This window comes from Scyliorhinus torazame, chromosome 2, assembly GCF_047496885.1.
Source record: "Scyliorhinus torazame isolate Kashiwa2021f chromosome 2, sScyTor2.1, whole genome shotgun sequence".
Taxonomy (NCBI): Eukaryota; Metazoa; Chordata; class Chondrichthyes; order Carcharhiniformes; family Scyliorhinidae; genus Scyliorhinus; species Scyliorhinus torazame.
Genome location: NC_092708.1, coordinates 195,619,609 through 195,642,648, shown reverse-complemented (window position 1 = coordinate 195,642,648; position 23,040 = coordinate 195,619,609). Strand labels below are relative to the sequence as shown.

The window sequence follows — 23,040 nt, the reverse complement described above, 5'->3', positions numbered from 1 at the left end:
GCTCTTTCCGATCCGAAAATGCAAATGCAGTTATGTATTGTACAGTAAATTGTGCAACATTCTAAGACACAACAGAAAATGAAAATATTAACACAAATCCCACTGAAATAGGTTTAACTTAAAACAGCTGAATTCCTAAATCACTCAAGTCTTCTTGGAATGACATTAAACTGTATCCGAACCCCTCGCCTTCAGCAAGATAACACAGTTGCAGTGTTCAGACTCTCAGACCCTTTGAAGTATTATCCTTCTTTCCAGTCATAGCTGTACTAATCTGCCGTTAATTTAGACTCAGGGCAGCACAGTGGTTAGCACTGCTGCTTCAAGGACCTGGGTTCGATCCCGATCACAGTCCATGTGGAGTTTGCACATTCTCCTTGTGTTTGCGTGAGTCTCACCCCCACAACCCAAAAGGTGTGCAGGGTAGGTGGATTGGCCACGCTAAAATTGCCCCTTAATTGGAAAAAAAATTGGATATTCTAAATTTTTTTTTAAAATTAGACCCAAAAATGCTAGAATGAAGATTCACACTAAATTGTCATAACTGCACTGCAAAAACAGAAGGAAGGCTGTTAGCCAATGAATGGTTAATACTAGAACAATTTAATTCAATCGTGACTCATCATGCCGTGTGATTTTTTTTTCATTTTGGAGAACTTTGTAGCAAGTGATACCTATCAGCTGCACTGAAAAATGTCACTGGCTAGATGCCTCAGTTAAGATCATAGAATTTAGTGCAGGCCATTCAGCCCATCGAGTCTGCACAGGCCCTTGGAAAGAGCACCCTACCTAAGCCCATACCTCCACCCTATCCCCGTAACCCTACCTAACCTTTTTGGACACGAAGGGCAATTTGGCATGGTCAATCCACCTAACATGCACATCTTTGGACTGTGGGAGGAAACCGGAGCACCCGGAGGAAGCCCAAGCAGACACGGGGAGAACGTGCAGACTCCGCACAGACAGTGACCCAAGCCGGAATCGAACCTGGGACCCTGGAGCTGTGAAGCAACATGTGCTACCATGCCCCCCAATTGGCAAACATAGTTGTCTATATGTCAAACTGGGAGCGACTGTCTAAGAATTTGCTTTTATACAGCATTTTTCACAACCTCCGGTCACAAAACACTTTACAGCCAATGATGATCAGTCACTCTTGTATTCTACATTTAAAAGAACGGCAATAAAGAGCACTGTGGAAACATGTTTTTTATCTTGCATTGATTTTCAAATTAATGCTGTTTGGGGTATTTGCCTCTTCAATGCACATGTTTTCAAGTTGCAGTGTCTCATGGTTGAAGGTTCAGTAGATCAGGTTTCTTTTTAAATAAATTTAGAGTACCCAATTAATTTTTTCCAATTAAGGGCCAATTTAGCATGGCCAATCCACCTACCCTGCATATCTTAGGGTCGTGGGGGCGAAATCCACGCAAACACGGGGAGAATGTGCAAACTCCACACGGACAATGACCCAGAGCCGGGATCAAATCTGGGATTTCGGTGCCGTGAGGCAGCAGTGCTAACCACTGCACCACCGTGCTGTCCTGATCAGTAGATTTCTGTAACAAACTGGGATGTTATGGCTGCGGCTTATACTAACAAGTTCCTTTTTACCGAGCAGTCAGTCTTTCAGAAGATAGGACCAGAGGGCTTCAATAGTTGCAAATAGAGAAGTTTGAAAACCAATGTCCCATCAGTGAGATGATATGCGATTGGTTCACTTTCTTTATGCAATTTGCAGCTTGACTTGGAATGATTATAGCATTTGCAAATTTTAAACACAAATTAAAAGTTAGGAAATTCTCCCATTTATGAAGAGCTCATTTAAAAGGAAGAAATTGATGGGGCGGCACGGTAGCACAGTAGTTAGCACTGTTGCTTCACAGTGCGAGGGTCCCAGATCGGATTAAGGCTTGGGTCACTGTCTGTGCAGTCTGCACGTTCTCCCAGTGTCTGCATGGGTTTCCTCCAGGTCCTCCGGTTTCTTCCCAAAAGTCACGCTGTTAGGTAGTTTGGACATTCTGAATTCTACCTCAGTGTACCTGAACAGGTGCCAGAGTGTGGCGACTAAGGGATTTTCACAGTAACTTCATTGCGGTGTTAATGTAAGCGTACTTGTGACCATAATAAAGATTATTGTTGTATTTAGGTTGAAGTAGAAGTTATACAGCTAGTCTAAGCCCATTCACTTGCTCATATCCCAATTAACATTGCTCTTTACCACGTAAATATATCAGTGTTTCAAAGTTCTGATTGTCCCTCCTTCAATAATGGTTTGCATCAGACAAATCCACATTTTAACCACTCTAAAGTCCTCTTTAATATATTCTGTAAATTTCTTAAATTTGTGTCTACGCTATACAGTCTCACCAATAGTACATGAATCACAAAAAAAGGCAAGTGAAACATTGTTTATCGCAAGGGGAACGGAATATAAAAATAGGAAAGTTTTGCTACAGGTGTACAGGATTTTAGTACCATGTACAGCTTTGATCTCCCTAGGTTCATTCGACTGATTCCTGGGACGAAGAGGTTATCTTACGAGGAAAGATTCGGCTGATATCCATTTGGAACATAGAAGAATGAGGGGTGATCATATTGAAACATACAAGATTGGGGATGCTTCCAGGACTAGCAGACTAAAAATAAGGAGATGTCCACTTCAGTGATGAGGAGAATTTTTCTCTCTCAAAGGTTGTTAGTCTGTGGAATTCTCTTCCCCAGAAAGCAGTGGGTCATTGAATGTATTCAAGGCTAAGTTAGATGACTTCCTTACCCATCAGAAATCCAAGTGCTGGGGGGAATGGACAGGAGAATGTAGTTGAGGCCACAATCTGATCAGCCACAATCTTATCAAATGGCAGGGCAGGCCCGAAGAACCGAATGGCCTATTCGCACTCCTAATTTGTATGTTCTTAGGTGTATGCTATGATGCACAAAACTGCACTCAATGTTCCAACTGTCGCCTTTGTTCTTGTACAAGCTTAGCTTTATCTCACGTGTAGTCTTCACACTAATGGAACCTTATCTATGACTGATGTTAACTGAACTTGAAGTTAAATGGAAGGCTCAGCTACAAAGGAGGCCGAATGTTTGGCGTTGCTCCTTCAAAAAGCTTGTCACAAGGCTGGTGCAAGCAGTGGCAATCAAGTTTCAAAAGGAAATTGGATGGACAAGAGGGAAATAAATTTGCAGGTCTGCGGTGATGAGGCAATGGGACTGACTGAACTGCTCTACAGTGAGCTGACATTGACTTGATCAGCTTAACAATTCCATGATTTTATAACTAATGAGTAATCAGCAAAAAAAAGGGTCTAGGGAAGCCAAGAAAATGCTCACCTTTTGAGGAATCTTGAAAGCTTTGAGCAATTAATGATTACTTCCCTGTAGTTGTCAAAATGACACCTAGACAGTCACAAATGTGGAGGTCCTCCCATGTAGAAAATCAACTCAGGGTATATCTGATGCCTTGAAAAGTTTCATCTGGATGTACACCAGAGAGGTGAAACTTCAGTAGTTAGCAGCCTTTTCAGTAATGAGAATCAGGGCAAATCCAAGCTGGCACACGTCACTGGGGGAAAAAAAGAGATGCTTTCCCAAACCAGCAAGTGGAGACTCCTGAAAGTAGCCTTCAGTTCGTACGGTCCTGCACAAACAAGCAATTACTAACCCCCAAGGCACATGATGATGCTCAAAGCTGAGAAAATAAATAGATGCACAAAAACTCATCAAGCCACTTTCTGCATGAAACACCTAGAAATTTATTTTATTTATATATAGTATACATTTTTACACAGAAGAAAAATAAACCTTTTTCTGCTTTGAAACCAGCCAAGAAGTTGATATGAGGTGAAGGCATCTCCCAAGCTGTAGTCTTTAAATGGAATAAGCAGACTATGGTTCCATCTGAACCACCTATTTGTGAACGTTGATCTGTCCATCTCTCGTCCTTTAAGACTCTCCTTAAACTTCACCTTGGAATAAATTTTGGGTCACTCTCCTAATAGCTCCTTCTTTGGCTTGGTCCTCATTTCTTTTCCTTCTGCTTTCTTCTACGTTACAATTGGTGCATAAACGCAAGATGCTGTTGCTGAATAACAGCACAGGGATTACAACATTCCACGCTTGATATATTCTGCATAGACATTAAGCAGCCCCATGACAGGAAAGACTTAAGACAGAGGTAGCACAGAGCACTCTAAACGTACACGAGTGCCTGCAAAAAACTAACACACCTGGTGATTCCTATACTCTTCTGTAAATAACCATACATCTAATAAAATGCTTCTCACCTGTACAGTGATGGATGACACTGCCTCACCACCACCTCTCCCCAAAACCATCCCAATTTCCTTTGGATCCCAGGGACTGTGTTTTTTGATAATTTCCCTTCCACTAATGTTTCCACATAGCTTTAGAGAAAACAGAGAATTCACCAATAGTGCAAAATTCACCTGAAATTTGTTCAGTTCCAGTCTCGAATCAAACTAAGCAAAAACTATATGTGCACAATGTTTGAAATTCGCCAGTTATGACAGAAATCAAGATGGTTTCATCGTGCCAAGGTTTGAACTGAATGGCAGCAGAAATACAGCCAGGGAGATGCCTCTTTAAATACAACACTTCCCAGCTGAACTTGCTACTAGACACACCACCATTAGACAGATCAACATCAGATGCTGGGGACTGGTCAGAATATGGAAGGAACTTGTGACCACAATGCAGTGACTGAGGTCAAAAAAGGAAATCCAATTCAGAGGAAGTGAGATAAATATACCTGGGAGAAAGGAAACATAGCAGGATATGTTAATAGTGTGGGATAGGTATGGGGAGAGAAGGTCGTGTGCAGCATTAACATCTTCACAGACTGATTGGACCAAATGGCCTGCTTGCATGCTGTGAATTCTATTTAATAATCTAAAATGTAATTTCTCCATTGTAACAATGCAGATTCAATTTAACTATCTTTAGTGGTAAATATTTACAACTGAAATTCTATGAGTTCATTTGACAGGCGATTGTCTACATGATCATTATAGAGTGACTAAAATTTGCCATAAGAAGCTTCAACAGTAAATTTCACAAGGAAGTGATGTGAATGGGGGGGGGGGGGGGGACTCCATTAAAATAGCATGACTATACCAGTGAACGTGAATTTTATTACAAGATCCTGCCAGTGGCTCATGAACTGTGCAATTAAAAATTAATTACAATATCTTGCAATAAATTCACGTGCACTGGTAATAGCAACATATAAATTTTTAACAGGAATCACAGACTTCATTCACAACACTGCCTTACAGTCTTCACCATGGATTCTGTTATGAACTCAAAGGCTGATGAGTCTATGGGGGGGGGGGGTCAACTGAAAGATTAAAAATTGAGATTGGTAGACTTTTGATAGCAGTATTAAGGGTATGGAATTCAAGGTGGGTAGATGAAGTCCAAGATAGAGATCAGCCATTCAATGGTAGGTTAGGTTCTTGGCCAACTCCTGTTCCTCTGAATTGCTGGGGACACCTAACCACTGGCTCCAATCATTGGAGCTTTGATTATTGATAACTGGGCTAACATACACTGATCCCCTTACATTAGTCATCAAGCATGGAGTCAGGATTAGCAGAGATGTTGGAATCCTGAAACTACCCGTCCAATTTACATTAAAGATTTATTATTATTCCATTCTCGGCATCAGAAGTAATGCACCAATATCGTATTCTATTTTTTGCGCTGTATATCCCTTGCGTTTGTGAAGCGAGATTGTCAACTTACTAATAAAAACATGTGCAATTATGTGATGTGGACTACAGAACGGATTGAAAAGGGCCCACACCATTGCCTGTTGGGCCGGTGCAAAGACAGATAGCACAAGCATGCCTCTTTACTCCCACTGTTCAGCCTCAATTTGATACTGGGTCCCAGAATACATTTTGCCTAGGTCTACCAAGTTTGTAGTTTGCTCAGCCTCAGAAATACATCACTGCAGTAGAATCAATCACAGCACTATGGAAATGAAAACATATTCTCAAACTTCTGACACATGGGAAATTTTGTTACACTTTTAAACAGTAATATTGCCCCATCTATCCATGCCTACCGAAAAGCTTTATTGTAGTTTAACTACAGACTCAAGTGGCCTTCCTACGTACTCCAATAGCCTGCTGCTACTGGTGTGGTGTCTACAAGTGGCAGCATTGCTCCTCATTCAAGCAGCTCTCATTGCTGGCATTGTTTTTTAAAATAAATTTGAAATATCCAATTATTTTGTCCCCCAATTAAGGGGCAATTTAGCATGGCCAATTCACCTACCCTGCACATCTTTTGGGTTGTGGGGGTGAGACCCATGCAGACATGGGGAGAATGTGCAAACTCTACATGGACAGTGATCTGGGGCCGGGATTGAACCTGGGACCTCAGTGCTGTGAGGCAGCAGTGCTAATCACTGTGACATTGTTGATGCAAAACTGTTGATGCAAAGCTGTAAGAAGCAATGTCAGTCAAACTCCTTCAGGTACTTGGATTCTTGCACTGAAAACTGTGATGCTACACTCCCCAAAGAACTCACCTCCTAGCATATTCATTACTATTCAACCAATCTACTGAACAAACCCATGTCTCCTAAAGAGTCTTAGATTCTGAGGGCTTTCGCAAGCAAATGTTTAAATTGACTGTGTCATCAGGAAAATAAAGATTGTTGCTGTGATATTTTGCACCAAGGGCAGGGATGAAGTAACAGAATAGATCAATTTGAAGTACCAATCATTAGTAATATGCTCCATGGGTAAGTCACAATCGAGCTGCACAGCACAACGTGCCTTAAGCCCAACTCTAGAAGGGCATGTCTTACAGCAACAATGTTGACATTTTTCAAGTGTCAAAGTCTCTAATGTGGACCTCAGTACAAGGAAGAGCTGATGCAAGTACCACAACCACATTTCAAGGAAAGCTAGTTAAGTACAAGAAGGAGAAAAGAAGATAAGGATCGGCTAACAGGGTCAGATCAAGTAAGGTGGGGGAGGCTTGTGTGGAGCATAACCACTGGCACAGACTGAAAGGCATGTTTCTGAATCAGATTAGGGACAGGAGGGTTGGCCCATTTCTATAGGCTACCAGTACCTCATATCAGCGATTCTCAAACTGGGGTCTCTCTACAGACACTTTGCTAGAGGGCGAGTGAAATGATGTGAACATGATGGCAAGGGATTGGCAAGCACGGTTGATCATTATTTTAATTCCATAGGCTGGTCCGAGTAACGCAGATGAGAGATCACACTCCGGAAAGTTACACATCAGGTCCAGGGATCAGTGAGGCGCACAGAAGTGAACGCCCAGCAGATACAGGGACCTTGGCAGCTCTGCAAATGATTATGGAACTAGAGTAGAGGGGCCTCAGACTGACTGGGAATCCAGTCAAAGGAGACAGGAGACCCCAGAGACACTTGAAAATGGATTTGCAGCAGTGCAGCCGAGGCAAGTTAGAGAGGAACCACCCGCCACCTGAGCTTCTTCCAGAGGCCTAGAATGATCAAGGGCGGCACAGTGGTTAGCACTGCTGCCTAGGGCGTTGAAGATCCGGGTTCGATCCCAGCCCCGGGTCACCGGCTCCATGGAGTTTGCAATTCTCCCCGTGTCTGCGTGGGTTTCACCCCACAACCCAAAGATTGGATTGGATTTGTTTATTGTCACGTGTACCGTGGTACAGTGAAAAGTATTTTTCTGCGAGCAGCTCAACAGATCATTAAATACATGGGGAGAAAAGGGAATAAAAGAAAATACATATTAGGGAAAAGATTAGAACGAGCATAAGTTAAGTAAAAAGTGGATCTGTTGGGGAGAGCTCGCTGAGAGTCGCCTCGCTCTGGCGCCACCTTGGTTTGATGTGCAGGTTAGATGGATTGGCCTTGCTAAATTGCCCCTTAATTGGAAAAAAATAAAATAATTGGGTACTCTAAATTTATTTTTTAAAAATAGAATGCTAATCAAAGCAGAGTTTTGATCGCCGGGTACTGCAGCTGGGCCTGTGACTGGACCCCGACTAAAGCTGCAGTCCCAGCTACTGGCAGTGTCCTGATAGTGGAAATGGTGCCCACCAGCGAAAATCCAGTGTGGGGAGGGCTGTAAACAGCAAAAGGGGAGAGGAATAACCCAAAACACTCAGCAATTGTGTAGTGTATGGGAGGGCGGTGAAGCACTACACCTGAATCAGTGACATTGTTCCCAATAGAAGTTACCGAGCCGAATCTCATCCCAGGGAGATGTTGCACAGTAAAGTATTCAACAGGTATGTTGCTTTACCTTTCAACTGTAGCACTGATAAAAGCTTTCACATCATCCATTGCATTAGTCCTTGATAAATTCCATTGCACCCCTTTAACAGGGCACTGATGAACTTTATATTAAGAATTTTTGCATCATAACTTAAACAGGAGGTCTGTGGCTACTAATCCATTTGCAGTGGGGTTGTTCAAACAAAAAAGGTTTGAGAACAACTGGCTTGAATAATCCATGGCTAGTGTTACCAAAGTCTAGAACATTGCTTCCCAGGCTTTTGCCCAATGTGCCCCCATTTCAAGGCTTGAAAATTGGTATTCATTGTTAAGTGGGAAATGTGAGTGCTGGGACGGGGAGGATAAGTGTTAAAGCTTCAAGGATTTTTAAAAATCCACCTTTTCAATGGCTACTTTAGAAAAGGAATCAAGTCTTAAAAGGTCGATTAGTTAGGCCACATCAACAGTTGGAAAACATTGTGAGGATTTAAAGGGGCCTAGCAGCTGCTGACAGTCAGCTGGAGCTCCACGGTAGCCATTGCTGCCTCAGAACTACCATCAGAGTCTCGTCCTGCAACCCACAGTTTGGGAAGCCCTGGGTGTGGATGCTGTCCTGCCACACTGACGTCCCCTCATGCATGGCACCATGGCAGTATGTTTATAGATGCTATTCTCTTATGTTTCCTGGTACCTCAAAAGCTCCCATGTTACTGGTGAAGTACTCACCCTGTTTTTCCACTAACATAGGCTGCTTCTTACTTGAACTGTAAAATTACCATGGCATGCATCCACATGATGGACAGAAGGAACTTGAAAGAATCATCAGCAAGCATATGGAGTGGCTAGCAGTTGCAGCCTGCGGAAAGGAAAGTCATGCTACAAACAAGATGTAAAGCAACAGATGTTATGCTGCATTGTGGGCTTGGAGTGATGGTAAGACAATCTGTCCAGTGAGTGAGGCTTCAGATTACAACCAGTGTTATTCAAGTCCATAAAATAAAACCACTTCAATATCAACCACAAGTCAGGCAGTTATACTGCTCACTTATTGAAGGGAGGATGTGGAGAAAGAGAGAGCGATAAATGTCAAACGGACCTGACACGAGCGCTGAGAATACTAGATTTTGGCCCCTTAAATATTGATTTTCTTTGCTCAAGCTGTTTTGAGTTCTCCATGGTTTGGTGTGGGGGGGTGGATTTTCACAAGATACTTGCTTCTTCATGTTGCTTTTTATTTTTTAACCTCCAAAAGCTTCTTGCACATAATTCACTCTGTTAAAAGGACTGTCTATCCTAGAAAACATCAACGTTCTGCAACAAGAACAAATGTAAATGCTGGATAGAGATAGCAGGGTGCCCTGATCACCTAGTAAATGATGTCCCCTATGCTGCAACCATCAAATCATGCCTCCCTCATCTCTACACAGTACTGTGTGTCTTTAATGAGCAAGGAAAAGTTGTTGAAAGCACCCTGCTCCATTGCATATTGCAAAGGCAAGCCCAGACAAGAAAAACAAAAAACTTCCCATTCATGTCTACATCTCTGACTGTCTGCATTCAACAAAGATGAATCAAATTCTTGGACATGGAATACCTCCATCACTTTCCCCAGTATTAAGATGCGAGGGCTTTGGAAACTGCACAGGTCAGCCCAGTAGAAATACCACACCTAGTTCCAGTAACAGCAATACTTAAGAAAAAGAAAACTCACTAAGAAACATTTGGAGAGTCTTGTTGACTAGTTTTTTTATCCCTTCAGCTATTTAATCCAAGCAAGTTCAACCTCTATTTGCGCCTGAAATGGAAAATGATAACAGCCATGAAAGCCACACTATGCTCCGGTTAAGTTTTACCAGGAGGCCGAAAGGTGGGCTGTCCTAATACCAGCCGGGAAAATGGGACAATCCTAACTTTATCCTTGGGTACGAAAAGCAGGAGACAAACTGCAAAGTGCAAAGCACCATTAAACACAGCAAGTGATCCTGTACAATTGTACAGCTCTCTGATCACAGCCCAAGGGATTTCCGCACGGTTTGTTGGGCAATTTTGTAGAACTGTCCTCGATCATCGCGCCACATCTTTGAGGCGTCCACATTGGCCCCGCTTTCATCATTAGGCTCTGTGGGGGAAACAAATGTGAGAAAGCAACACAGAGTAAATACAATTTCAGCAATTAAAAATCTGGAACGGTGGTTTTACTCAAAAAAGAATAGGGTACAAATACAAGGAAGTCTCTCTAAAGCTTCATGAGTTTGGACTCAGTTGGAGTATTGCGTCCAATTCGGGCTACCGTGATTTAGGAAGGATGGCAATGCCTTGGAGAGAGTGCAGGGGAGATTTATCAGAGCGAATCATAGATGAGGAACATCAGTCATGTGGAGTGATTGGATACTGGAGTTGTCCTCTTTAGAGCAAAGCAGAAGTTTAGGGGAGGGGGGGGGGGGGGGGGGGGGGGTTTAACATTCAAATCACTAAAGTGTTTGAATAGAGCAGATGGGCATAGTCTGTTTCTGCTGATGGAAAGGTGGGTAACTAGATGATTCAGATTTAAAGTGATTGTCATTAGAACCAAAGAGGAGTGGAGAGGACTTTTAAAAATAAAACACAAGGGGCAAAATTCTCCCCCAACGGCGTGATGCCCGCCGACTGGCGCCATAAACGGCGCCAATCAGACGGGCATCGCGCCGGGCCAAAGGTGCGGAATGCTCCGCATCTTTGGGGGCCGAGCCGGAGGGATTTCCGCCCCGCCAGCTGGCGGAAATGGCGTTTGTTGCCCCGCCAGCTGGCGCGGAAATGCGGCGCATGTGCGGGAGCGTCAGCGGCCGCTGACAGTTTCGCGGCGCATGCGCGGGAGTGTCAGCTGAAAGTTTCCCGCGCATGCGCAGTGGGGATAGTCACTTCCGCCTCCGCCATGGTGGAGGCCGTGGTGGCGGCGGAAGGGAAAGAGTGCCCCCACGGCACAGGCCCGCCCGCGGATCGGTGGGCCCCGATCGCGGGCCAGGCCACCGTGGGGGCACCCCCCGGGGTCAGATCGCCCCGTGCCCCCCCAGGACCCCGGAGCCCGCCCACGCCGCCTGGTCCCGCCGGTAAATACCAGGTTTAATTTACGCCGGCGGGACAGGCAATTTCTGGGTGGGACTTCGGCCCATCCGGGCCGGAGAATTGAGCGGGGGGTCCCGCCAACCGGCGCGGCCCGATTCCCGCCCCCGCCCAATCTCCGGTACCAGAGACTTCGGCGGGGGCGGGATTCACGGCGGCCAACGGCCATTCTCCGACACGGCGGGGGGTCGGAGAATGACGCCCAAGAGATCTGAAAGTGGAAGCAGCAAATTTAGTAGTAACATTCAAGAGGGAATTGGAAGATTTTGCAGGGCCATGGGGGGAGAGAGCAGGGATGGGGTACTAACTGGATAGCGCTTTAAAAGGAGCCAGCACATGTGCAATGGGCTGAATGCCCTCGCTCTGTGCTGCCATGTTCTATGCATCCAGAGAGGCCACTGCTAAATGATACATGAAGTCCAGATTTGGGGACAATGTTTTCCTAAATAATTTTAAAAATAAATTTAGGGTACCCAATTCATTTTTTCCAATAAAGGGGCAATTTAGCGTAGCCAATCCTACCCTGCACATCTTTGGATTGTGTGGGAGGGGACCCACGCAAACACAGGGAGAATGTGCAAACTCCTCACGGACAGTGACCCAGAACCGGGATCGAATCTGGGACCTCGGCGCGTGAGTGGGCAGTGCTATCCACTGCGCCACTGTGCTGCCCTAGTTTTCCTAAATTCTGACAGGGGTATGCAAAAGGGCTGTCAAAGCTGTTGCAGATGTTGGTACAGCCAAGAGACCAAAGATCTACATTCCTGCTCCATGCAAATGCTTCCCTTTAATTGATAGGATATTGTTATATACCTTATGAATTAGATGTTCAAAACACTGGAGCAGGCAGAGTATGATTGTGTAACTCTTGCACTACGGATGAACAATAGTGCTGAACACACTGATGACTTCAGATTAGAAACATTTGGGAAGAGCTTAAAGTCGGAATGCAAAAATGAAACTCAATAACGCTAAGGAGAAAGTTAATGCCACAGACCTACGTGCATAGAAACATAGAAAATAGGAGCAAGAGGAAGCCATTCGGCCCTTCAAGCCCACTCCGCCATTCATTATCATGGCTGATCATTCAACTCAATAGCCTAATCCCGCTTTCCCCCATATCCTTTGATCCCCTTCACCCCAAGTGCAATATCTAACTGCTTCTTGAAAACAAGTTTTGGACTCAACTATTGGTAACAAATTCCACAGGCTCACCAGTCTGGGTGAAGAAATTTCTCCGCATCGCTGTCCTAAATGGTCTACCCATATCCTCAGACTGTGATCCCTGGTTCTGGACACACCCACCGTTGGGAGCATCCTTCCTGCATCGACCCTGTCCAGTCCTATTAAAATGTTATACGTTTCGATGAGTTTCCCCTCATTCTTCCGAACTCAAGCGAATACAATCCTAACTGATTCAATCTCTTCCCATACGTCAGTCCTGCCATTCCAGGAATAGTCTGGTAAATCTTCGCTGCACTCTCTCTAGAGCAAGAACATCCTTCCTACAAAATGCATGCATATTGTGCATGTTTCAAGGTGATAAATGCAAGTTCATAATCCAAGGTTTTCAATCACCTCTTGAATCCTCCTTCAGCTAGGGGTGGTACAGTGGTTCGCACTGCTGCCTCACATCGCCAGGGACCCGGGTTTGATTCTGACCTCGGGTAACTGTCTGTGTGGAGTTTACACGTTCTCCATATGTCTGCATGGGTTTCCTCTGGGTGCTCCGGTTTCCCCCAGTCCAAAAACGTGCAGTCAGGTGAATTGACAGTGCTAAATTGCCCAACAGTTAGGTGGGATTACAGGCATTGGATGGAGAATTGGGCCACAGTTTGCTGCTCCATCTGTGGAGGGACAAGTGCAGACTTGATGGGCTGAATGACCTCCTTCAGCACTGTAGGGATTCTATGATTTCTGTCATTCTTCTTTCTCGCTCTATACTTTTCCATCCTCATTTACTTTATTCTCCCCATCGCCATTAATTTTGCACATTTGGCACTAGTGTGCTTGAATTTCTCTCCCTGTAGCCAGCTCCCATGCCCACAGTTTTATTTTCCACCAGGTCCTATTTTTCTCTTTATTTTGAACCAGTGATCTGCCTTAGTTTTCTCCTTCCCCACCTCTATTTTCTCCTCACCTTTCTTCTCATTTGACAACTTTTCCTTAGCGCCTCGCTGAATCCGCAATATGTCAGCAAGCTATGGGCATGACCCAAGATGTTCAGCAACAACATTCAATACTTTCTGTATTAATTCTGGAGCCAACCTCTTGCTTCCTGCCTGTATTAACCTAATTTTCTCTGTTTTTTTGTCCCATTTTTATCTTGTAACAGCAGGCCTGTGGGCACTAGGTGGCAGCGTGATCCAGGTCCACCTGTCATTTACCTTTTCAACCAATCCTTAGCTGTTTTGGGACCTTTGCATCAGTTTGTTTGTTTTTATTTTTATTTTAGTCTTCAGTTTTGAAATAAAGTATTTAAAAACCTGCTTCCCCATTCCTCCAGCCACCAGCTCATACCGGGCTCTGCTTCCCTTCCCAATGCCTAACCCTGCACTAATATCGCCTCCAAGTGTCGAGTTAGTTTATTACCTTCACGGGTTTCCCTGAGGCACGCGACCGTCCCTGACCAAGTCTCAGGTGATTGCACTTTTCAGATGTTTCTGAATACCTTTTGAGGTGCACACAAGCCCTGACAACACCTTAAATAGTCATTCTTCTCACCAATGATACACCATGGCTGCATTGTGTACAATTTACAGGATGTACTTCAGTAACTCTCCCAAGGCTACTTTAACAGTACCTCCCAAACCCACAACCTCTACCACCTAGAAGGACAAGGGCAGTAGACACATGTGTAAGCCATCACCAGCAGGATGTCTACAAAGTTACACATCACCCCAAGATGGACATATATCAGCTAAAGGAATAGAGCAGTGTTCTTCAAAGTCAGGGGCGCGACCTGCGGGTGGGTCGCGGAGCAGTTGTCCGCGGCGCTCCAGATCGCGTAAATCCCCACGCAGCAGCCGGCTTTTCATAATGCCGGCTGCAAGCGGCCGCGAACATGTTAAAAAATAAATTTGGCCGCATTGCGCATGCGCGCCGGTAATTGGGCACGCATGCGCAGTGCGGCCGCTATTTTTTAAAACGGTTGCAGTTTTTGTTTTACAAGTTCTGTAGTGGTTTTTATTCATTTATTCAATTCATTTAATTTTTATTTTTTTCATTTATTTTATTGATTTTTTTTTTTTACAAGTTAAAATTTTTAAAATTTATTTTATTCATTTTATTTCCCAGGTTCGTGGGGGTTTTATTCTTTTTTTTTTCATTTATTTTACTCATTTATTTTTAACATGTTATGGGGGGGTTTTATTTGATAAAATATTACAGGAAAAATATTCAGAACTTTGGACAGATGGGGACTCCATACTTTCCGACACCAGAAGGCTTCACCATCATCCAATAGGTTCCATTGGAGGAGTGTGTACGAGGGCCAAAGGAAGCCGAAACCATTTCCTCCATTTTTGTCAGCAGCAAACAAGGTAAGAGAAAATGTTGGGTCGCGCAGATCGGCCTGCGTGGGTCGCGAAGGTTGGCCGATTGGGAAAAATGGATCCCCGGAAAAAAAGTTTGAAGAACACTGGAATAGAGTATAAAAGTAGGGAAGTGTTGCTGCAACTGTACAAGGCATTGGGGATACCGCACCTCAAGTATTTTGGCCCCCTTATTTGAGGAGGGATTGGTTTCCTCGTGTGTGTGTGTGTGTGTGTGTGTGGAGCAATCTAGAACGAGTGGTCGCTGTTTTAGGATAAGGGGTAGCAGATTTAAAACAGAAATGAGGAGAAATTACTTCTCTCAAAGAATCGTGAATCTGTGGAATTCACTACCCCAGAGTGCTGAGACATTGAGTAAATTTGAGGAGATAAGACAGATTTTGAATTAGTAATGTGTTGAAGGGTTTTGGAGAATGGGTAGGAAAGTGGAGTTGAGGCTGAGATGAGATCAGCCATGATCATATTGAATGGCGAAGCAGGCTCGAGGGGCTGAATTGTCTACTTTTGCTCCTAGTTCTTATGATCCTTCACTGTTGCTAGGTAAAACTCCTGGAACTCCCTCCCTAACAGCAGTAGTTGTACCTACACGACATGGACTGCAAGAAAGTTCACCACACATTATCAAGGACAATTAGAGACAGACAATAAACACTTTTCTTATGATGCTTGCATCCCGAGAATGAATTGAAAAAAGGCCAAAACGAGCCTCATGGAGTGCACTTTGTTCTCAATTCAATTTATTGAAAGTAATAATTTTTTTTAAAATTAGAGTATCCAATTGTTTTTTCCAATTAAGGGGCAATTTATCATGGCAAATCCACCTAACCTGCCCATCTTTGGGTTGTGGGGTAAAGCCCACTGAGACAGAGGGAGAATGTGCAAACTCCACACAGACAGTGACCCAGGGCCGGGATTGAACCCGGGTCCTCCGTGTCGTAGGCAGCAGTGATAACCACTGTGCCACCTGAAAGTAATAAAAATTTATATAGACATAGCAAGTTGTTTTAAGTGCAGCCACTGTTGTTACTTAGGTAAATGCTGGTTTCTACATTGGAATAGCCTACAAGTAGCAAATGAATGAATGATTTAGATAATGTGTTTTTAGGGAGAAACTGTTTTCACTGGCAGAAGGGTTGGTAACTGGAGGTTAAGACAATTGGCAAAAAACATAAAAGATGAACAGAATTTGTAGAACCATAGAATCCCTACAGTGCAGGAGGAGGCCATTCAGCCCATTGAGTCTGCATCGACCTTCCCCAGTTCCATGCCCCCACCCCATCCCCGTAACCTCACCTAACCTTTTGAACAAAAGGGCAATTTTAGCAAGGCTAATCCATCTAACATGCACATCTTTGGACTATGGCAGGAAACCGACGTTGAAACACAAGGCAAATAGATCCAATGCTGAACTCAGATTACAAACCCAGGTCTCCATTATAAACACCACCCCTCCTCCAATCCTGGTGAGTAGCAGAATTCACTCTGAACATTACCTGCCAGCATGCTCACGACAGACAGGAGAATCTTCTCGACGCTCTGAACAGGACTCCAACGTTCCGCACTGCTCTCGTAACCCATGGGGTCATCGCCTGGCGCGTGCAGGATTGAGATGCATACCCTTCCATCTGGGTAAACTGCAGCAATAAATCTAGATGTCAAGCAGGGCAGGCAGGGTGTGTGGACATACTGTAGACATGAACATTTGCAAAGCATCCCACAGGACTTACAAGGGACACAAACAAGGGACAGCCAACTAAAGACTTGCTGCTATTGAGCTGGAGGCACCAGGATTGCAAAACAATCGCTTACCATTTGGGTGAAACATCTCTCCTGTGAACCGCATTTTTGGTGGACTCAGTGGATAATCATGTGGGAAACTCAGGATAGCTGGAAACACTCCGCCTTCAAAACAGGTGTCTTCAGGACCCCTAGGCAACAGGACAGGGAGTCAGATTTGTGGCTCATTGATTAAACACAGTGATCACAACCAGCACCCCTCCTGCTCCCACCCACCATTAAATCTGCTGGAACCTCAGTTCCAACTGCTAAATTTTTAATAGGGCAAAACCATCTTTAGTCGTTCTCAATTCGTTCAAAGACAAAAATCAGAAAGCAAGAACGGGGCGCTCAGTCCATTGAGTGCCTTCCAACTCTGCCACACTGTCACTCCTGTGTGAAGGGCCCACGCTCCTGCTCCTACCCCATTGGTAATGCCAACCAAGTAGTGCCAAGATCTCGGTCACCTTCAACCCAACCTCCAGTCTGATTCTTAATTCAGTTCCCATTTTAAGTTGTGAAGTGACACGAGGTTGGCTACCTTGCCCTTGTCTGCCCTCAAGTGCATCATTTTGTACTGGGAGTATTTTGGAGTGTTAGATCCCAGTCAACGACACGTGAGCTGGGAAGCAGTGGACTTAGATAATTTAAAGATACAAACACACCACAGGTTCTTCATCAACAGGACTAACTTCAACTTTCAGTCATGGTATAAGTTTATTCAGCCATTCAAAATGGCAATGGAAAAACCACACCTGCAGTTATGCCCTGAAAAAGAATTAATTTCATAGACATAAAATCTTAAGAAACACAGAGGAATTGTAGGAACATGCAGTCAAAGCCAACAAACTAAAAAGCTGCTCATAGGGCAGCACGGTGGTACAGTGGTTAGTACTGCTGCCTCACAGCACTGAGGTCCCAGGTTCGATCCCGGCTCTGGGTCACTGTCCGTGTGGAGTTTGCACATTCTCCCCGTGTTTGATTGGGTTTCGCCCCCACAACCCAAAGATGTGCAGGGTAGGTGGATTGGCCACGCTAAATTGCCCCTTAATTGGAAAAAATGAATTGGGTACTTGAAATTTTTTTTTTTTTTTTTTTTATAAAAGAGCCGGTCATTGACTTCAGAAAGCAAAGTACTATACACACCCCGTTTTGCATCAACAGGGCCGAGGTGGAGATGGTTGACAGCTTCAAATTCCTAGGTGTGCACATCACCAACAATCTGTCCTGGTCCACCCTTGTCGACGCTACGACCAAGAAAGCACAACAGCGCCTATACTTCCTCAGGAAACTAAGGAAATTCGGCATGTCCACATTGACTCTTACCAACTTTTAGATGCACCATAGAAAGCATCCTATCGGGCTGCATCACAGCCTGGTGTGGCAACTGCTCGGCCCAAGACTGCAAGAAGCTTCTGAGAGTCGTGAACACAGCCCAGTCCATCAGACGAACCCGCCTCCCATCCATTGAATCTGTCTACACTTCCCGCTGCCTGGGGAAAGCGGGCAGCATAATCAAAGACCCCTCCCACCCGGCTTACTCACTCTTCCAACTTCTTCCATCAAGCAGGAGATACAAAAGTCTGAGAACACACACGAACTGATTGAAACACAGCTTCTTCCCGCTGTTACCAGACTCCTAAACGACTCTTATGGACTGATCTGATTAATACTACACTCCTGTGTGCTTCACCTGATGCCGGTGTCTATGTATTTACATTGTGTACCTTGTGCTGGCTTATTACGTATTTTCTTTTCATGTACAGATGATCAGTTGAGCTGTATGCAGAAAAATACTTTTCACTGTACCTCGGTACACGTGACAATAAACAAATCCATATCCAACAACCAGTTGCATTTAGCACTTTTAATGTAGCAAAACATCCCAAGGCCAAACAGGTTTCTGTGATTCTTCCTGTCTCCAAAAGAGACATCCCACACTGTGACCATTCTTCTTGAGTGAGCTAAAGGGAGAGTCGCCAGGCTGTTCCATTGGGGGAATGTTACAGGATAGTTGTCCTGTCCAAATCCAACACACCTTTCTCAGTATGGAGTCACCGAATAGACTTCTGGAATAGGCATTACTATCTTCACAGCAGCTGTGATCGCATAATCCCAGGCTCAGGGATAGCACTCAAGGTGGCACTGTAATGTTGGTACTACAGTGAAAATCTGAGGAGTGCTTAGAGTTTCAGACTTTCGGATGAGGCTGTGAACAGAGATCTTGCCTGCCTTTTGAGATGGATCTTAAAGGCACCAGTGTTGTGGCCTCAGCTTTTTACAATCTATATTAATGACTTAAATTAAGGGACCGAGTGTAATGCATCTATTATTGCTAATGATACAAAGCTAGGTGGGGCAGTAGTCTGTGAGGACACAAAGAGGCTGTTAAGTGATATAGACAGGTTAATGGGCAAATAATGTAGTAGATGAAGTGTAATGTGGGGAATTTAAAAGTATTTTAATTTTAAATGGTGATAAACCTTTAAATGTTGGTGTTAATTGGGATTTGGGTGTCACTTGTACACGAAACACAGGAAGTTAACATGCAAGTACAGAAAAAATAGGACGGTCTTTGTGGCCTTTACTTAAGGGAGTTGGAGTACAAGAGTAAGGATGTCTTGCTGCAATTCAACACTCATTTGGTGAGATCCATATATGGAGTTTTGGTCTCCATGTCCAGGGAAGGATATACTTATCCATGGATCAACAAGGTTCAGCAGACCGATTTCCTGAGTTCAAAAGTTTGCCCTATGAGGAGAGATTGAGCAGAATGTGTCTACACTCTGAAATTTAGAGGCATAAGAAGTAACCTCATTGAAACATATGAAATTCTCAAGAGGATAAATGCTGAGAGGCTATTTCCTCTGACTGTAGAGTCCAGAACTAAGGTACAAATTCTCAGGATAAGGGGTCAGCCTTTCAGCAGCGATGAAGAGACATCTCTGTACTCGGGGCCCTGTGAATCTTTGGAATTCTATACCCCAGAGGTTTGCTATTTATTTTATTAAAAACTGTGCAACCATTCAAAGAGCATTATGAGAGTCCTCTTGGTTTCCTGGAAACATTTATTACTCAACCAATGATATTACAAACAGGTTATCTGTTTATTTATTTCCACGGTGTTTATGGAACCTTCCAGGATAAAAATTGGCTAACGGGATTGGCTAAAAGGGGGAAATAAAGTATTGCATTTGTATAGAAACTTTTTTTAAAAAACAGCCAGTTAAATACTTTTGAAATGCAGTCACCTGTCGGAAACACGGCAGCCCACTTTCATACTGCAAGCTCCCATTGACAGCAACGTGGTAATGGCCAGATTGTCTGCTTTTATAATAATAATCATCTTTATTGTCACAAGTAGGCTTCCATTAATACTGCAATGAAGTTACTGTGAAAAGCCCCTAGTTGCCACATTCCGGCACCTGTTCGGGTACACTGAGGGAGAATTCAGAATATCCAAATTACCAAATAGCACATCTTTCTGGAATTGTGGGAGGAAACCGGAGCACCCGGAGGAACCCCACGCTGACACAGAGAGAACGTGCAGACTCCACACAGACAGTGACTCAAGCCGGGAATCGAAACTGGGACCCTGACGCTGTGAAGCAACAGTGCTAACCACTGTGCTACCTACCGCTGGAGAGATTTTTGATGGACAGTAAACCACCGAGCTCTTCTTCGAAAGAGTGCATGGGTCTTTTACACCCACCTGAGTGACCACTTCCAACATTGCCCTCCCAAGTCCCTGGAGTGGTGCCTCTGAGATGACAATGCTACCAACTGAGCCATGGCAGACACAATATAACAATTACAAGAGTGCATTGGCTATGAAGCACTTCGGAGGACATTGTGAGGTATTGAAATCCAGGCTTTATTTTCTTTCTTTCAGTACGAACCAGGATTCCAAGCCAAGAATGTTGATTGATCATTTTTGTGTGTGAAGTCTGGGAGATTTAGGGTTTTAAACTGGCACGCGCCCATGCTCAGGTCACTGCCAGTGATAGTGATCCCCAGTTCTCCAGGACAGGTGCAGTGCTTTAAGCATCCACAGAATTGTTTTCAAACAGAACAAAGCCATTGACCCATCTTGTCTGCACCACTCTCCGAATGAGCAATTTGCCGAGTGTCATTCCCCCGTCTTATCCCGCCAACCCGCACATTCTGTCTTTTCAGATAACAATCCAATTTTCTCTTGAATGTCTCGATTGACCCTGCCTCCATCACACCATCAGACAATGTATTCCAGAGTTTAACTACTCATTTACATGTGACAGTTTCCCCTCAGGTCTTCACTGCTTCTTTTGCCAGCAATGCCCACTTCCCGGAAATGAATTTTTTAAAAAGGTCACCTTAAATCTATGCCCTCTCATTATCAATCCTTCCACCAATGGGAACAGATTTTCCCCATTTACTCCGAGGCTGTTACATATGGTCTGAAGAGAGCATGCAGTCTCCCGAACATGCCACAGAGGGTCAGAGGAGCCCCTGAGCACCCAAAGCTTGCCACACAAAAACAGGAGAAGGTCTGCCACACAGGAACAGGAGCATTAATAAGTGCCTCAGTGAAATTGGCTTCTCAATGACGGTCGGGAAAATTGTTCTTTTAGTCATAAAAAAGCAAACATTCACCAGGAGCTACGTGAAGTTTTCCAAATGCACCACAGCTTGCACACACTGCTGTGAAGTAATTTTGGTAACCCCTTCCAAAATGCATCCACGCAAACTCTCCATTCCTCTTGGAATAGGCCAGTCAGTTCCATGAGCCTGTTCCACTGCTCAATTAGATCATGGCTTATCTGTACCGTAACTCTGCTCCTTGATCCTATCACCTTCAATAACTTTATCCAACAAAACGCAATATTGGAATTTTGAATTGACTTCCAGCCTCGGCACTCTTTTTGGTGGTGGTTTGGGGGGTGTCCACATTACCACTATTTTGTGTGTGAAGAAGTGCTTCCTGACATTAGCCCTGGCTAAATGGGCTACTTAGCTCCAATTGTAATGTTGTGCTCCCTTGCTCTGTTCTACTCCCTATCATGTCCCCATCTCTCTGTCCACCGTAGAAAATCCATTAATCATTTTAAACACCTCAGTTAGATTACCACTTCTATACATTGATCTGTGAGATCTGCCCTCAATTTATCCCTTTGACATTCCTGTACTATTCCAGTGAATCTGTGCTGCAACCGCCTACCTGGTCTATACATCCTTCCTGGGATAAGTTGTCCCAAACTGGACACAGGTCTCCAACCCCACTGCAGGGGACCCTCCCCGCCTCTCACACACACAAAAATTTACTTCAAACATCTCGAGTTACTACCATTGCGGAATAAAGTTTCCATTAAAAGACAGCTTTGGCTTTGAGAAGCCTGGCCAGAGCCTTTGAACCCCCTTCCTGCTTAGGAGCCCAAACTCATTCCCTCATTAACTGCATTTCTGTTCCACCCAGTCACTTCAGAAAGGGCTTCATTCTCCTGCCTCTCCAGCTTACAGGCATCAGAGAAAGAGCTTCAAAAGCTCTAATTTCAAGGCTTTTTAGTTAAAAGCATCTCTCTGATTCTCAAATAATTGTTTTTGATGATTATTTTTCATGTGATACAAGTCAACGAATACAATCTTTTTTAGAACAAAGGTGCCCATTACACATTCACAACTAGTGGTTATGAACAGACCACTGAAGGTGTGCCACATATTTGAGGTTCCAATGACAGTGCTGTTGACAACAACTCTGGTGCTTTTCAGAATTGTCACCTGAACTAGAAAGTGTGCAAAACAAGGACAAGAAAACAGCTTCAGGCCTATTTACCACCCAAATATGGTACAACTGCATGCACATAACTCCATAAAAATGAAAAAACATTGGGATTCATTTCTATGGAGATAAAATGAATACATGACAATGTTATGCTCAACTTATATAGAACCTTGATTAGAGCACACTTGGGAGCTGCGACCATATTTTTAAAATGCAGGCGCAATGCGCATGCATGCCCGATCATCGGTGCGCATGCGCACCGTGCCCGCATTTTTAAAATATGATTGCGGCCGTCATTTTAAAGGCCGCTCGCAGCCGGCATTGTTAAAAGCCGGCTGCTGCAGCTGTTGCGTGCGAATTTGCGCAATCAGGAGCGCCGCGACGGACGGCTCCACGACCCTCCCGAAACCTGCCCGCGCCCCACCCGGGGGTCGTGACCTCAACTTTGAAAACGCCTGGGTTAGATGAAGAATAACGACAGGAGTCTTGCATGGAGCATGAACACTGGCGTGGACCAGTTGGGCTAAATGGCTTGGTTATGTGCTGCTGTATTAATCAATGTAAGAAATCTTCTAATAGAAGCTAA

The 23,040-nt window shown here is 44.3% G+C and overlaps 1 protein-coding gene across 2 annotated transcripts in view; it reads right to left on the bottom strand.

Moving 5' to 3' along the window:
• Positions 1 to 3,737: 3,737 nt before the first annotated feature.
• ube2g2 (ubiquitin-conjugating enzyme E2G 2 (UBC7 homolog, yeast)) overlaps positions 3,738 to 23,040 on the bottom strand; it is a 101,388-nt gene continuing 82,085 nt past the window's right edge. For both annotated transcript variants that reach the window (XM_072482081.1, XM_072482091.1), the window contains 3 exons: positions 16,730 to 16,848; positions 16,414 to 16,554; positions 3,738 to 10,386 (listed from right to left, as the gene is read on the bottom strand). In XM_072482081.1, coding sequence (XP_072338182.1) covers positions 10,274 to 10,386; positions 16,414 to 16,554; positions 16,730 to 16,848 — 373 coding nt within the window. In that variant the 3' untranslated portion in view covers positions 3,738 to 10,273. The remainder of the gene's footprint in view (positions 10,387 to 16,413; positions 16,555 to 16,729; positions 16,849 to 23,040) is intronic.